Source organism: Vigna umbellata, chromosome 4 (genome assembly GCF_029865625.1).
Source record: "Vigna umbellata cultivar VRB3 chromosome 4, Vumbellata_1.0, whole genome shotgun sequence".
NCBI lineage: Eukaryota > Viridiplantae > Streptophyta > Magnoliopsida > Fabales > Fabaceae > Vigna > Vigna umbellata.
Genome location: NC_142168.1, coordinates 10,419,321 through 10,436,909, shown reverse-complemented (window position 1 = coordinate 10,436,909; position 17,589 = coordinate 10,419,321). Strand labels below are relative to the sequence as shown.

General features: G+C 28.1%; 2 protein-coding genes across 2 annotated transcripts; one reads left to right on the top strand and one right to left on the bottom strand.

The window, feature by feature from the left end:
• Positions 1–505: 505 nt before the first annotated feature.
• Positions 506–3,690, bottom strand: LOC124840660 (transmembrane emp24 domain-containing protein p24delta7-like). The gene is made up of 4 exons (XM_047316750.2): positions 3,267–3,690; positions 2,229–2,435; positions 1,564–1,640; positions 506–850 (listed from the first exon to the last, which is right to left on the bottom strand). Exons 1-4 carry the CDS (start codon positions 3,474–3,476, stop codon positions 706–708), a joined length of 639 nt encoding a protein of 212 aa, XP_047172706.1. The 5' UTR covers positions 3,477–3,690; the 3' UTR covers positions 506–705.
• Positions 3,691–8,439: 4,749 nt separating this feature from the next.
• LOC124840658 (transcription factor MYB123-like) lies at positions 8,440–9,808 on the top strand. Its single transcript, XM_047316748.2, has 3 exons — positions 8,440–8,667; positions 8,777–8,906; positions 9,092–9,808. The coding sequence occupies exons 1-3, from the start codon at positions 8,505–8,507 to the stop codon at positions 9,528–9,530; spliced, it is 732 nt and encodes a 243-aa protein (XP_047172704.2). The 5' UTR covers positions 8,440–8,504; the 3' UTR covers positions 9,531–9,808.
• Positions 9,809–17,589: the final 7,781 nt, after the last annotated feature.

Sequence of the window (17,589 nt, the reverse complement as noted above, 5' to 3'; positions counted from 1 at the left end):
AAGATTTTACACAAATTTTTAAATTTGAAAAGATAATACAATATACAAAATCATTGTTTTAAGGCTTTGTGATTAAATTATGGTTAAATTTCTATTGGTAAAATAATTAAATAATATTAAAAACATAATGTAATGACTATGTAAAACAAATTTTAAAAAAAATATGCATATATTCCCAATTCAGATACACGTAACAATCTAAATTATATATATTAACACGTCTCAATTTCAATAATAAATAATAATTTCTATTAACAATAACAAGTTTATTATGTAAAATTAATTTTTTTTTCTATTTTTTAAAGAAAACTATCAAAATAACATCGATTAAACATTTTATTGACAGATATAAATTGGTTTTCGGTCATTATTTTCAGTTTTTTATTATTATTTTTTTCTATTTACTTTTTTCTAATTTTAGTCTATATAGTTTGTTTGAACTGAACATCAAAATCTTAATAGGCCTTCGTATCTGACCAACTGTTCAGTCAGTTTTTCAAAGCAATGAATTAAAACAACTGTATACATTTTATAAACCTTAAAAAGATCTGAAATTTACTAATCCAGTGTTACATTCCATCAGTATAATAAACAATTGGAAGTAACAAGTTGTAGTCATTATAAACGAAACACAATCTAAATACGTATATATTCAATAACCTGTCAAGTGCCAAAATGAACAAATCCAAATGAGTAAAACCCATCTTAGAGGAGCTTCTTCCTCTCAAAGAATGTCTTCAAATGCCATAGTTGCAAACCAGCCACAGACAAGCAAACTAAAATTGAAAGAAAACTGTAGTTGAACATCTTGCTGTTAGTCTCGTCCGTAAGAAATTGCCTCTCTGTCTCCCTGTATCAGCCATGAAATAAATGCCATCAAAATTGAGCAAAACCTCTGTCCTTGTAATGAATAAAAAGATCAATCTCCAATAGAGAGTGTGTGATCATACTAAGTCAAACCTTACAAAGTTTAAACATAAAATAGGAATCTCATTCGTCAGTTTCATCACACCTTTCTCTCCTTGGTTTGTTGTCATATTTATGAGGCTCAAACAATATGTAATCAAAGAATTTGATCACAAAAGGTGGAAAACAGGAGAGAAGGATATTGGTAGCATTAAAAGGGCAAATTTTCTGATGAGCACCAACCCATTGAATGACCAGGGTTATGTCAGATTTAGTTTTAAACCTTCTTTATTTCTGTTTTGGTGGTGTGAGAAGGTTAATCGTCTAGTGATTTCATCCATATCGCTCTTTTGGGTGTAATAAGACAAATTAATAGAATTTAATTCTGCATGACAACATGGACCAAATCACTCTTGAATAGTACAAACACTTGGTAGTATGTAGTTAACACTAGGCATACAGAGAGAGATCCATCTCTGAAACATATTCAAATTTTCTTAGCCAACAACAATACGTTTCATACATTTTTTATTAAGAGACTTTGAATGAGTGAAGCAGAACCCAATAACCATCAGATCACATGGAGAAACATTGTTTACTGAATCAAAGAGACCAATAGCACCGGTAAACTTGTAAGCAGAAACTATGAATTTGTACCTTTCGCGAAGATAAAACATCTCGTCGTGGATAGATGTGACAGCGTCATTCAACTTCTTTAACTCCATTTCCATTTCCTAAGATGTCAAGAAATAACACTTTAGAAAACACACAAGTACTTAAATCTATAAATCAGACACCCCTTTACCTGACAAAGATAAGTTGGTGTTTTAGAATTAGCTTATTCATATGTATTAACTTCATTCATGAAACATCTTTCAGGTGTTGTATTAGCCACTACAATGACTAGCTTTTGTGATGTGATTCTCTCAATATTCTTATCAATTGATATTAAGTGGAGTCTTTCACCGTGCCTCTTATAGCTGCAAATAAGTGGTAACGCTAGTAAGACATTATATATACCCCTTCACACTACCAATGCAAAATATCAATTCGAAATTCTAGGCAACTCCGTGCTTAGGAAATATTAATTTATTATAGCTCATAGTAAGTCTCCCCACATCCTCAAACTAGGATGAAGCAATTCTTTGTATACGCATTCCTGATAGAAGAATGTAATGGATAGAAAAGTTCGGTATAAAAGGCCTAGTAAACCGCATTTAGCATAATCAATCATAAATATTACGGAGAACTAAGTATGGCGAATTGGTAAGACTCCAAACTACTCCAACGAATTCTATGAGAGGGAACATGGTAAGACTTACATCAATGTGGTTTTTCCTGCCACCATTATTCCAGTCCTTTGCAGCAACCCCAGTTTTCCAAACAAAATCAATGGTAACAGTGTCCGTGGTATGCGCTACCACCGAAAAACAAGCACTGTAATCACCAGACTCAGCTGCAGTAAATGCAAACTCACCATACAGCACATTATCCCCAATGTGATAACCATTTCCATTAGGCGAATGCACCTGGCAACAAACCACGTTATGCAAGCCGATATGAATAAATAAAACATTGCATAAAATAATTACGAAACCTTTTAACAAGTAGACACTAACTAACTATTGGAGATTCAATCATTCTTGTTGCATTTTATAGGGGAGGAAAGCACACTTCCAGGTTATTGCAGAAGAAATTTAAATATATTTTTAATTTCTAAAAAATGGACAAGTTTCGAGTTTAATTTCCGTGAAAAATAATTGTTTCCTTTTTCCACCAAAACTGAAATAATTTAATTGTTATGCATCGATAACGTTACATTGCAAATCAATAAAGTATTTATGATTGATACAACAGATGTAAAAATAAACAAATTTAATGATTTGTGATCGGATGATTTAGACAATGCGTAGTCATCTTTTCAAACATTTTCTTGATTATTTTCCTTCCAAAATCTTAGTTTCTATGCTGATTCTAGAATAGATAAAATAATTAAACGGGTAAATAATATGTATTCTAGGAATCTTCAGTTTTCTTTAAAAGTGTTTGATGCAAATGCGTAGTCATCTTTTCAAACATTTTCTTGATTATTTTCCTTCCAAAATCTTAGTTTCTATGCTGATTCTAGAATAGATAAAATAATTAAACGGGTAAATAATATGTATTCTAGGAATCTTCAGTTTTCTTTAAAAGTGTTTGATGCAATGAGGTAAGGACACAGATCATAGGAAATGTCATGATGTATCGACAGAATAACACAAAAAATTTCATATTATTTTAAAGACGAGAATCAAACATTAAAATCAAAACTCACGAATTAAAAGTGAATGAGTACGATCGAAAAGGATCGAATCCCATACCCTAACAGTGATCTTGTGATGATCAGGAACGGTGCCGACGCTGTTGGGGTTAATGACGTGGTAATTGCCGGAGGAGAAGGTGTTGGCCTTCATGTCCTCGGAAATGCACTTCGTGTGAGTGGATTTCAGCTCGAACATCATTGACTCCACAATGCTACACATCAATGCAGGGGCCAGAAGAAAAACCATAAGAAGAGGAAGATTGGACATTATGGCAATCGAATGTTCTCAATTTGGGATTTGAGAGGGTAATGAAAATCGCATTTGTTTTTCTATGGAAATGAAGAAGCAATCAAAACGACAATCGACAAGAACACGCCCAACTCAAAGGCTGATATGCACAACGAACTTAACTACCTCCTCTTTCAGAATTTTTCTTTTTCCATTTTTGTGAAAGGTCATTTTGATCCCCAAAATATATGAAGTTAGTCTTTGAAATCTCTAAAGTGCAATATGTGAATCAAATTAATTCAACTGTAACGTACAACGTCGGTTTAAATAATAATATTAATATGTACATATTAAACTAATAATAAATTTAAGAACTTAAAGAAAGCAATGAAAAATATCATTTGATATTCTTTGGTTTCGAGAGCGCTGTCACCAAAGCTTTGGTTAATAGTGATATACATTAATTATTTGGTTTAGGGTTTACAAAGCCAAATACTTTGACCTTGGCTGCATAAGCAAAGAATCAAGTTTTCTTAGTTGGTCAAACATTGTTGGAAGTCTTAACTCCTAAATAATTTTCTAGCTCAATATTGTAGAATTGAAAATAAAATAATGTTTTTAACCTGATACGAAATTTATTATTAGAATTTATCTTAGTTAAATTTATAATTTTTGGGTTTATTGTTTCAGTGGTTATTGAACCTCTCGTTAATGTCTAGTCTAAGGTTAAATATGTATTATCTTGGTACGAGGAATTTGTGTTGAAAGTCCTATTATTGACTAATGATAAAATCAGTTTACACTATACAAATGAGTGTAAATCTTATCTTACAAACCAATTTTATAAAATTGAATTAAGTTTAAAATTCACTTCTTAACATGATATCAAGAATATTATTTAAAACCTATTCTGGTGAAATTTGTTGTCTATTACACCTATAATCTCATTCGCTTTTAGAGCACACTATCAGACAATTTATTAATGTCTAGTATAATGCTTGGTGTGAGGAAAATGTGTAAGGTTGAGTTAAACTTAAATCTACTTCTTAATACATGTCAAGAGTAAAATGAATTGTGTAAAATTGAGTTAAACTTAAAATTTACTTCTTAATATATGTTGAATTAGAACTTATAGAATAATATAAAAGATGGCACTTATACCCATTGAAACATTTATTAAACGAAAAAAAAATAAAGAAAAAAAATTATCAATACTATAATGGTAACACTACATGAACTTAAAGGATTATTATGTTTATGTTCGAGAACACGTTAAATACATTCATAAATTACAAAGAAATCTACCTAATTAACTTAGTTAAAGATGAAGTTTACTCCATAGAAAAATGAAAATTAATTATAAACGTATGTATATGTCCTCGAAGAGAAGAAAATTTCCACCCTATGCTCCATATGTCCATAGGTGGGCCAAATATATAACACACCGAGACTCTAAAGAAAATATCTTTAGATTACATTTTTGTCTTTTCGTTTTCTTAATTTATTAGTTATAAAATCTTCCTTCTTGTACCCAAACAACTATAATAAAATAAATAGAAATATTGAACAAAATTAGAAAAAAAAAAACTCATAACATGTGCTGTTCTAACATTAAAAAAATTAATTACTTTTGAAAATCAACTAAAAATAATTTATAAAATTATCTTATGATTATTTTTTTTTTCTTTATTTTTATATTCGTTACTAATTGATGAATATTTTCCATAAAGAATTAGTAAAATACATAATATCAAATATAAGTCAAACTCGCATATAATGAATTATCATTATTTTTAATTTAAAATTTTAAGATAATGATTTGATTTTATTCTCTTAATTTTTATTTAATGGAAGATTTATATTTAAATTTTTAATAATTATCAGAAAAAGAATTTTATAGCCAAATAGATTTGTTGAGCACACATGCATGATTGAATTGAAGAAATGGACAAAATATAATAATTAGTAGGGTCTGATATTGTCTACGTAATTGACAGAAAGTGGGGTTTCTTGCATGTTATGTCTAGTGAAGACTCTAGTTTCTATGATCTATCACTTGACTTATGTATATGTCGTTAAATTAAAATATTCCAGTCACTATCTATTTTGTTTTAATTGTTATGATAATGAATTACGATAGAATGACAAAGATAGAATTAGAAACTTTCATCATAATAATAAACAAACATCAAAGCATCAACATCAATTAAGACTTATCGCCATAAAATATCAGGTCAATCGCATTTCACAATTAATGTAAATCTATATACGCATCTATTATAAATTATATATGTATATATGTAAGTAAGAGATAGGAATTTAATTAAAATAGGTAAGTGTATCTTTTAATAACATCTTGTTTCTATTTTAACATAACATTTTTGCCGTCCTCGTTTTCATTTTCTTAAATGTGCTTGTCTACTTCCTAAGTGTTCATTTTATTTATACACGTATATTATGTGTAATGTATATATGGACCAAAGTTTTACACCAATGCTATAATGTCAAATAATTCACAAATACATGAAAATAAAAAACTCAAATTAATATATTGTTTGTATATGTTTTTGAAATCTGGATCTTCTTTAGCCACGCCTCTTTCCATCCAAATCGGTATTGTCCACTACATCCAAATCATAAGTTTATTCACTTTTTGAAGCTTGGTTCTTTTAAATTCCTATACACAACTTTAAAACATTTTTTCTTTAATAAATGATAACATATAAAAAACAATAGTAATAAAATAATTACGTATATATCACTACTTTAAATAAAAGTTACGGTAAACAAAATAAAATATTTTAAGCACTAAATGATCTTTACAAATTTTGAATAAAAAACCATAATAAAATTTAAAAAAAAACTGTTGAAAATATTTTTAAGTAAATGATGATTTTCTTAAAAAGAAAAACATTCTATAATTTAGTTCTAATAATATATAATGTCTCAATTTACATCATTTGCGAGTTAGAATCAAGGTAGAATGTTATATTCTAAATCAGTTAGAAATATAACCTGTGTATAAAATGACGTATTCTTTATTTGTTTAAAACTTCTCATTGCGCACACAAATGACAAGAACTAGCATCTTTATAATTAATATACACTTGAAAACCAATCATAATAACTCACATGACACAATAGCACACGTAAACTCATTAACACAAATAATTCAAATAAAAAAGAATAATGATAAACACACTTTTAAATACATAATACAAAAATAAAAATAATTATAAAAAACAAACTTATATATATATATATATATATATATATATATATATATATATATATTAAAAAAGTAAAAAATAATAAAAAGTAATATGAAATAAATATAAAAATTTTATGTGTCAAATAATCACGATTGAATAACAAATAATCATCAGACAACGTATCATCACTGTTACACATATATATATACCTCTTTTTATACAGTACACACAAGGTTTATACATGATCAATAAGCACCAATATAAATAATAATCATGACCTCTTTTATGTTTTGGGTGTTGTCTCAGTTATTTTTTATTATACTTATCTGATCTTTGTAGAGTTTAAAAATATTGTCTAAAGTTATATACATATTAATTCTATCAAGTTGGTGATTATTTTGTTTGAAAAGATAATATAATATTCTACAACTTTTGTATTGACTTTAAGCTCTAATCTAATTGTTCACCATGTCTAAAATTACAAAGAAAAACTTTTATAACTTGAGTTGTTGATATCTTTTATTTTTTCAACTAGTCTTACAACTATGAAAATCATTATTTTTTCAATTAAGTCCATACTTAGCAATGTCATTATTTCTAAAATTGAAATACACTCTCTAACGTATTTGCCACACTTTTATATGTTCGTAGTTATACTTTTGACACTATTACAAGGATTATGGCTCAATTTTTCTCCTGTATTCATCCTATATATATATATATATATATATATATATATATATATATATATATATATATATATATATATATATATATATATATATATATAGGTGAACCTTTAATGTAATTTTTACCTTAATAAATCTCTCACCACACTTTTGTAGCACACATAACAACTATTATTAATAATTTTTTTACCTTTATTTTCAATTTAATATTATTCTCATGTACAAAAATGAATTTAAATTTCCAAACCCAAAACTTCAAATATTTCAAATATATTAATAAATCAACTTGCATATTATTTTATTAATTGATCTAAATATCCCATTATTGGTCTATAAATATAAAATCTTATTAGACCTTAATCACGAATCATTAATCCTAATTCATCAATTAAAACCTATTAAATTCTTAAATCCTAATTGACACATTTTAGGATAGTTTAATATATAATATATCAACATAACATTCGAAAATTTTGTTGTGAGTGTTTACTAAAAGACACTTAAATGTATATATGAGATAGATATTCCTATCTTCACTGGTCTAGGACCTATTCCTCACATGTCATATCTTATAATTAAAGTTTCTCTTAAAAGTAGAAAATTAAATAAGTGTAACTTGAAATTATTGGATAAATTTTAACCCTAGTTTATTGCCATACGTTCAGTTTATAAACACAACCAAACTTTATTTTACTTTTATAAAATATTTATTTAAAGTACAATTAAATAATTTAATTAAATCAAATAAAGAAAAATATTATATGTTATTTTATTTTATTTTTAAAAAAAACATGAAGTTACACTAACAGCCTGCTAATTCCAAATTCAGTAACATATTATTGACAAAATAAATTTATGTGTAACATTAAATATAATGTACACCTTATTTATTTTTCAGGGTAATGCATTATGAGAATAACTTCATTTTTTTCATATATATACTTTGTGTCAGTGGCTTATTACTTTTTAAGTCTAAGTGGTATATTTATATATACTCTCAAGTATATACAGAGATATAAAAACAATGATAAGCGAGTTTAAATATATAAGATTAGTGCTTAAGTAACAATTTTATCAAAATAAAGAGGTGCACATGGACACTCTCCTGTGTTTGTGTATATATACATATATGTCCGTCGGTGCTTTGAGAAAAACGTTTTCTCACCATGTATCAAGTTATGGCTAGTGTGAAAGCAGCTTGTGTGATGATGGAAGGAAGAGTATCAGGTGTGAGGAAAGGAGCATGGAGTCAAACTGAAGATGAGCTTCTCAGAGAATGCGTGCAACTCTATGGCGAAGGAAAGTGGCATCTTGTTCCTCAAAGAGCAGGTTTTTATCTTATCCCATTCCTCTTTTCTTTACATAACATCCTCCTAAGTTGTCATATATAATAAACATTTTTATGAGTCATATGTTGTTATGTTTTGTACACACGTAGGGTTGAACAGATGCAGGAAGAGTTGTCGACTGAGATGGTTGAACTATTTGAAACCAAATATCAAGAGAGGGGATTTCAGTGAAGATGAGGTCGATTTGATGATCAGATTGCATAAGCTTTTGGGGAACAGGTTTCTGTCTGCTCTATAACATTTATTCAAACACATCAAAATAAACAATACTTTCATATTATCAGTATTATATAGAATACCTTTAGTTTTCATACACAGTTATGCCATGCATTGATAATATATGATGTTAACTTTTGCATGGAAAAATAATAGCAACCATGAAACGAAAACTTTGTCGGATGCAGATGGTCTCTGATTGCAGGAAGACTTCCGGGAAGAACTTCAAACGATGTGAAGAATTACTGGAACACCAACATGCGCCGGAAAGTACAATCTCACAACAGAGATGAGGAGAACAACAACAACAATGTGAAAGAATCCGAAAGAACTTGGAAACCCCACAAAGTGATAAAGCCTGTGCCTCGAGCTTTGGCAAAAGCATCGGCCATGGTGCATGGGAAATTGATGAGTAGTTCGAAAGTTGGTGTTAGTGAAGCCGTTTCGGCAGGGTCTGAGAATTGGTGGGAAACTCTGTTAGATGATAAGGAAGATAACATTAACAACAGCACGTGCTTCCCTGTTGCGAAAAATGGATCATTTGAGCTTTGGAATGAAGAACTTGACTCCATTCCTTCTGAGTTTTTTGCAGAAGCTGAAACATGGAACGATTTTCTTCTTAACTAAGCTACCATATTCGCCATCTTTCTTCTCTTTCCTTCTACAAGATGGAATTTCAATTCATTAAAGTTCTCAAACTTAGGATTTTGTTTACTTTAGAAAATAAGTTCTTGCCAAACGCACGGGTTAAGAAATAAAAAAGAAGAAATAATTTTTTTAGAAATTATGGAAGAATGATGCATAAATGCAGTTTTATGAATATAAAAAATATTTTCTTTTTTAATTCTTTAACCAGTGCTTTATTCTATTAGAATAAAAATATATAATTTGCACTTATTAGTAGTAGTGGATATTGTCTGTAGTTGGAATCCTTATTATTTATTTATTTGAATTTTCCTATTAGTACAGTGGTGTCTCTAAACATTTATTATGTCATTCTATTTTTCAGATGTTTCTTGTTTTTAAATACCTACCTAGGAAATGCATAATATGACCTGTTTTATATTTTCTGTACAAATAATTCAAAAGAAACAAAAATAAAAATAAGTTAACATTTTTTAATCCAAAAGTAAAATAAAGAATAAATGGACAAATAATAAACATCACCTAAACTTTTTACATTTATGTTTTAATAACCTTTTATAAAATGTGAAATTAAAAATTCTACTGTTGAACAATTTTTTTTATTCAAAAGGAAAAAATAATTAAATCAAGACTACCTTTTTAAAGAAACAATAAGGTATGGAGTTGGAGGATGACAACATTATTATATGAACGTGATATTTTACATGAACATTCTTAAGTATCGTCTTTTATATATTTTAAGAAAATATATACAATAGCCTAAATTGTAACTTTATGCCATTGATTTCTTACATGTGACTTTGGTTTAGGATTTTACTCCATGATTTTAGTCTACAGATAGAAAATTTACAATTTTGATTGAATACATATGATTACCTGTATTAATTTCTTTTATTTTGTTTCAACTGAACTTTTAACATGTTATCTAAAATACTATTAAGAAATAATTTTACTGATTAAAATAGAAAACTTAAAAATATAGAAATTGATATTTAAGTAAAATTATGAACAATAAACTTTAATTTATATAAAACCTTTTACTACAAAAAAAAATCATGAAAAAAGTTCTCAATAAATCCCTCGCTAAGGATAAAAACCGATGCTTATGTGTCATATTAGAGTGGGATTAGACTCATTCTACCTATTTAATTAAGTAATTTTTAATATATGATTTACATTTAAGTTCTTGTTTAACTCTCACTTTATATTCATCCGGAATATTTAAAAAAAAATTAATATGATATATAGTGCCTTACCCTTTCTTGTCTCTTGCAATTTAAGATATATTGTTACTAGCGTGTGTTAGACCCTTGTTATACCTTTAATAATTTTTTTGATTAGGTTTTATATTGTATGTTGGTTTAATCAAATTATGATATAATTTATTTTTTATTTTAAAAATTGTTCATGTGCCATTAGAGTGAGTGAGCTTAACCAACTCTAAAGTTATTATTATTTTAATATTGGATTTGAATTGGCCAAACGGACTACTATAGCATTCCATATTTGATCCAAGCTTTTTTTATGGAAGCTAATGTGCCGCATTTCTGCAGTTGTTTATTTACTTTATTTAATTGAAGCTCTAAAATCGGTTCATTAATGAAAATTAACTCCTAAAAAATATTAATTGGATTGATTTTCTTACGTTTATTCTTTTTAGTTTTACTTTGGATAAATAAATATTTATAAGTACGTAATTTTGTGCCCAAACATTTATTTATATTTTAAAAAATGTCATATATATATATATATATATATATATATATATATATATATATTTCTAAGAAATTTTAAATTCTTTCATATTCTAAGAATATATATCAGAAACCTTCGCGAAAAAAATAACAATTTTAAACGTTTGAACAAAATGATATAAAGTATTAATCTAAAAAAGAATTGGAAGAAAAAATTACTTGGGTTCTCCAATCATTGTTGTTATCAAAAAGACTTGGTTGGTAGTTGTTCTAACAAATATTGGGTTCCAGAGCCAATGTACGTGTGTACTAGTCATTAAGATGGAAAAATAAATTTGTATTAATGTATATATTTACACATAAAATAGCCGACAATTAAATACGTACTTTAATAGATACAAATATGTAATAAATATGTTTGTATTACGTAAGTATACATTGCTATTTAGATTTTTTTTTAAATTAAGTAATAAAACTAAAATTCTTAGTAAGAAAATGATTTATAATTTGATTTTGTGAATTTATGAAATTTAAGTGTTTTAAAGAGGGTTTGAACCTATGAGAGACAACGTATGAACCCTCGATGCCAATGAAAACAAAAACAAATTGATGCCCTAGTTCACCGCAATGAGAAAAACAAGATGGATAAAATATAAAACAATTTATCAAAATTCCTAAATGTATATTTATTTAGCTAATTTAATTATGGTATATAATGGCATTTCAATATCAAGAGTCTAATTCAAATATTTATTCATTATATTATATGTATAAATTATTATAAAGATCAAATATGCTTTCCGTCTTAAATTATTATAAAAAATTATATATATTTCATCTCTTGTTTGAATATTTCATAAAAATAATGTAAAACATGATCTTTAACAAACAATGTATGAAGATTTTTCATGTAATAAACAGTATGTATTTCTGATTGGAAAAATCTTCACATGATTTTCATAAAATCTACCTAAAAATTATTTAAAAAAAATCCAAGGAAAGTTCTACAGGGACAGAACTGAATGAGACATAAACAAAAAGTATAATGGATACAGCTATACAAGTATACTTGAATCCAAAATATAATTAAAAGAAAGGTACATGTGGATACTTCAAATCAGTATGTACATGCAATTAATCGGGTCAATGAGGAGTATATTTTGGAATCACTTGATTTAAATGAAGTTAGGTATAAAAGAAAATAACATGGCAACAATAAAGAAGAAATTTTTTTTGTTAAAAATAAAAAAAATATTAAAAGTAATGAGTTATAATTTATTAATAAAAATATTTTTTTTCTCGTTTTGGTTTTACTTATTCTATTTAGCATTTTCTTTTTATTTCTTTTCTTTCTAGAAAAGAGGGCATAAAATTAGTGCGTGTGGAATTGCATGTCCACGGAATCTGAGAATCCATGATACGTGCACAACACATACACACATATGTTGGGGTCTTTTCTCATCAATGATATGAATTATAAAAGTGGGGCCATGCCTACTATGTCGACACACGTCACTGTTTTATCAATATTTTTCTCTGTAATTTCATTTTCGTTAAAATTAAGTTATCCCCACCCAGCATGGCACATGGCATGTTCCAGTTTCATATGTGTGAAGTTGGTAATTATAATAGGAAAATTATTACAATTTTAATGCCATTATAATTCACTCAGTTATAAAATAGAATATTTTTAGTTTATTTCTTCACTTAGTATAGTTTGTTAGGTACCCTTCTTTAGTTGTATTAATGAGTGCAACTACCTTAAATGCCCCTTTTATTATACTTTTTTAGAATAAAAAGCTATATTTTATTTCTAATTTAATTCGTTCTTTTTATAAATTTTTTATGATATGTAAAGTAAACTATCAATAGTTTTACTTTTTTTTTCCTATTCTTTTTCTTTTATGATAAATTTGTTTATAATTTTTCGCACTTTAATTATTTATTAATTTTATCATTAATAATTTGATTATTTAAAATATCTTTATTTGATAACAAATTAAACTAATGATTAAATAAAATAAATTTGAGAGATTTATTATTAATTAATTTATCATTTCTTGATGTCTTATTAATATGGATAATGTTAATTTATTGGTAATTTATCTCATCCTTATCCAAGAAATTACTAATAAATTTAATTCAAAATTTGTTAGAAAGAGGGGAGAAAGGTTGTGAATTCTAACTTTCTCTGTTAACAAGAGATATAAGGTTGGTTTGATGAATTTGAAAACGATGGTGAGAAAGATTGTAATTTCAACTCTCTTTAGTGACAAATACTATCAACTAAAATTGTTGATAAAAAAAAAGTTTAACTCAATTTTTTCTCAATAAGATAAATCATTTAAACTTGTTTTTAAGTACTTAGATAAAAAATATATCATGTAAAAGGTCTCTTTTATGATTTAAAGCAAATACACACATGTTATCTTCACAAGGCTTGAAATAATTTTTGTAGTTAACAACATTTTATAGTCATCACAAGTTTGTTATACTCTTACAAAGAGGCTAATGACATACTCGCTACCATGGCCCAAGTACTTCAAGAAGAGCTAGAGTTATTTATGCAAAGTAAAACAAAGTTCTTTCTCTTAGGCTATTATGGAGAACCTATAGTAGATTAGGAGTATTTAGACCTTATATTAAGGGTCAAGTAGTGTAGGTTTCTTTAGGTCATGTAATTCGGCCAACTAGTGTAGGTTTCTTAGGCTTGTATTAAGGCCTAATTAGTATAGAGTTTCTTAAGCTAGTTATCCAAACTATATTGAAAGTATGTGACGTGTGTTATACTTCCATTTAAGAGGATTTAGCTTTAATAGTGGCCACATGACACTTTAGGAATGAAGATGATTCTAAAAGTTAGTGGCCACATGTCCTTCCTTTATTGGAGAGGATTTGTGGGCACTTGTCCACTCCTTAGAGGGTCACTAGGGTAGGCATGCAATGTTTTGGTTTTTAGGAACACCATTAGCCTATAATAGAGGTGTCTCCTCTCCTGTATTCATCTTGGATGTTATGTAATGTTATGTTACCCATTTTTGGCCATAATACTTCTCTTAGTTCAAGACTAGAGCAACCCATGAGGCCCCTCTAGTCACCTTCCTCTTTGAGTTGGCCTAACCTCTCTTAGAGCCTTCAAACACCATACCACCACCTCTCCACTACATATGGCCGTGAGCTTCTAGCCTCACAACACCATAGCTTCTGCATTTTCCAGCCTTTATCCTTGATTATCATTTTCCATTTTTGCACCATATATCTTCAAGGGACCATCTCCATTGCATCCTTCTAGTTTTAACCCAACCTAACCAAGAAGGTTGCCATCAGGGGCTATCAAAATTCTGAGGGATCTTGGAAATTGTCTCTCTTAGTCTTCACATGTAACCAATTATTACTAGAGGACCTTTAACAATCACAATATGTGTGATATTGAATATGGATAAAAAAAATATCTACTTTTGATCCTTCAACTATTTTGACATCTCCCAAGGATCTGGATTGGATGTTGAATGTCGAAAATAAAACACGTCAAAGCCTTTTTTGTAGTAGTGCTAAAGACTAGTCCAAGTCCATCTAAAGTTGCGTTGATTATTGCAACATCACTATTAGAACCATCAACAAATAAGAGAAGTTGCTCAAGTTATTCTAGGTACACTATGTTTACATTCCCAAGCTATCTTCCAACTCAACCTCATTGGACAGTTGTTGCAATATGTTAACATTAAAAAAAATTGGAAGTTGTGCCAAATTGCTTAGCTGAGCAGTGTGGAATAATTGTTGCAAAATGACATCAAAGTTTTTCACCACAATTAATTGTCCATTTTCGTTGAAGAAGATATATGTTCCAAAGGTCTTTATAATGACTCGAGTCAAAAAAATAAAGTAAGACATTTGTGTTGCTCTCGAGAAAACACATAACATGTATGAGAGAAGGTATCAGAGTAAGATCTATCTTAGTTCCTTTAAAGGATTTTTAACAAACCATTCAATGGCATTTCAAGATTATGAGAAGATGAAAACATGGTAAGTTTTCAAAGAAATTTGAACCTTTTCATAAAAGTAGAGCTTGTCTTATGGCTTGTGCTTATGAGCTTTGAAGGCTAAACCACAAACCCTCTTGATGACATCTTTTGCAAGACCTTTCAGTCATGTTGTCCTCATTTACAAGACCTTACGCGATTTTAGAAATTTCTCTTCTTGATTGTTTTCTTATTTTTTATTAATTTAATATACCTTACACTAAGTATACACTCTTCGCACTTTTTGTCAAAAGTTAATGCTCCTACAATTGTTTCTATTTACACCTTATCGAACAATATAATATGAAAATGTATGTCCTTGTATTATTTTTTTTATATATGTATACATATACTTACATTAACATATACATGTGATAAAAAAATCACCTAATTTATCTTATATACATACACACAAATTATATATATGTATATATATATATATATATATATATGTGTGTGTGTGTGTGTGTGTGTGTATGTATGTATATGTGCGTGTATGTATATGTATATGTGTGTATATGTGTAGGTGTGTGTTTGCACCCGCACGTGCGCTTACATGCGTGTCTAAGCATATATATGTATGTGTACATATATTTATGTATACATACATATATATATTTATACATGCATGCTATCATCCATTTCTCTTCAACCATCATCATCTCTTCACCACCTAACATTATGGCAGAGCAAAATCACCTTTCTGCCACATTGATTTTGGCATTTACCCCTCCATCATCTTCTCCTCGACATACACATAAACACATACTCATCATCAGAACCCCCACTCCCAATTTAACCCTCAGCACCTCCAAGATAATATCCAATTCCCTTTATATCATTTTTCATTCCTTGATTATAATCCAATCACAAAACGCAATAGCTACAAAACAAAACTCATTCTCCATCATCTCACATTCAATAATCTTCTTCACAATGCAACCCAACCATTCACACACACAGACATGTACATATATGCACGTAATAATAAAAAATGTCTTATAAAAAATTTTCCTATGCTTAAGCTACCAGAGTTTATATGAACACTAATAATCAATTTTCTATCTCATTTTCTTTCCTTATGTCTAGTTAAATCAGTTTATTTTTCTTTTCACTTAGAATCACCCTTTATTTATAAAAAGCAACTTCCCTTATATCACATCACTCAGGCAGTTACGTAGCCTATTATCATTCCATCACAACTATTACCTCCGCATTATGCAACACCAATATAGGAAGTGGTGCAAAAACTATTTGACATGGCAAGTCCCAAAATAAAATATTTTTTTGAGGTGTTCTAGTCGGTTAGGGATACATTGCCCATTAACGAAAGATTTATAGACAACAGGGTTGGATGTTGGAATAAAGACCGTTACATTAAACGTTAACACTCATTAATCCATGATCAAGACAAATATACATACCACCACAACACCCTAAGGTCAAACTTGCATTAGTGATGAAAGTGAATAATCGATGAGCCTTAAATTGCTAACGTTGCCTCTTGATCAATATACAAACCATAACCTCCTAGGCTTAAACTTGCATTAATGATGAAAGTGAAGAGTCGAAAAGCCTTGCATTGTTGACATCACCTCAAAATTATATATGGACCATAACCCCACAAGCTCAAATTTACATCTCTTCACCACCTGACATACAAAATATACAATAATTCAATCAACTAAATTAATTGTAAAAATATAAGATGAAATATATGTGTTTGTGTATGTACACACAACTATACATATGTACATACATATAAACATGCACAATGCACATACGTACACGTGTGTACATACATATACAAGTGTGCTTGCGTGTGTGTGTATATATATATATATATATATATATATATATATATATATATATATATATATATATATATATATATATATATATATATATATGTGTGTGTGTGAACGCACTGTAACTATTTTATTATTAGAAAAATAAAAAATAAAAAATATTTTAAATAAGTAGTTTCGTGAATATATATATATAAAATGTGATATATTTTTGTTATTAAACTTAAAATAACCGTGTTTCATGATGTATGTAACTAATTAATAATGTGTTTGCATGTTAATTTATAATATTAAATTTTGTATTGGTATAAGAAGTTTTAAAATTTTGTGGAAAAATGTCCCTAGAAATTGTTACAATTTGTTTATTTATTAGACATGTTTGAATTGGTGGTTTGGACAATAAACATTAAATCTATGTCTGATATTTATTTTATTATTAAATTGTTAGATACATGTGTCTCAGTAATATGCTAAGGATGACATATGTTACTCATCTGCATTATAACGTACAACATTTTAT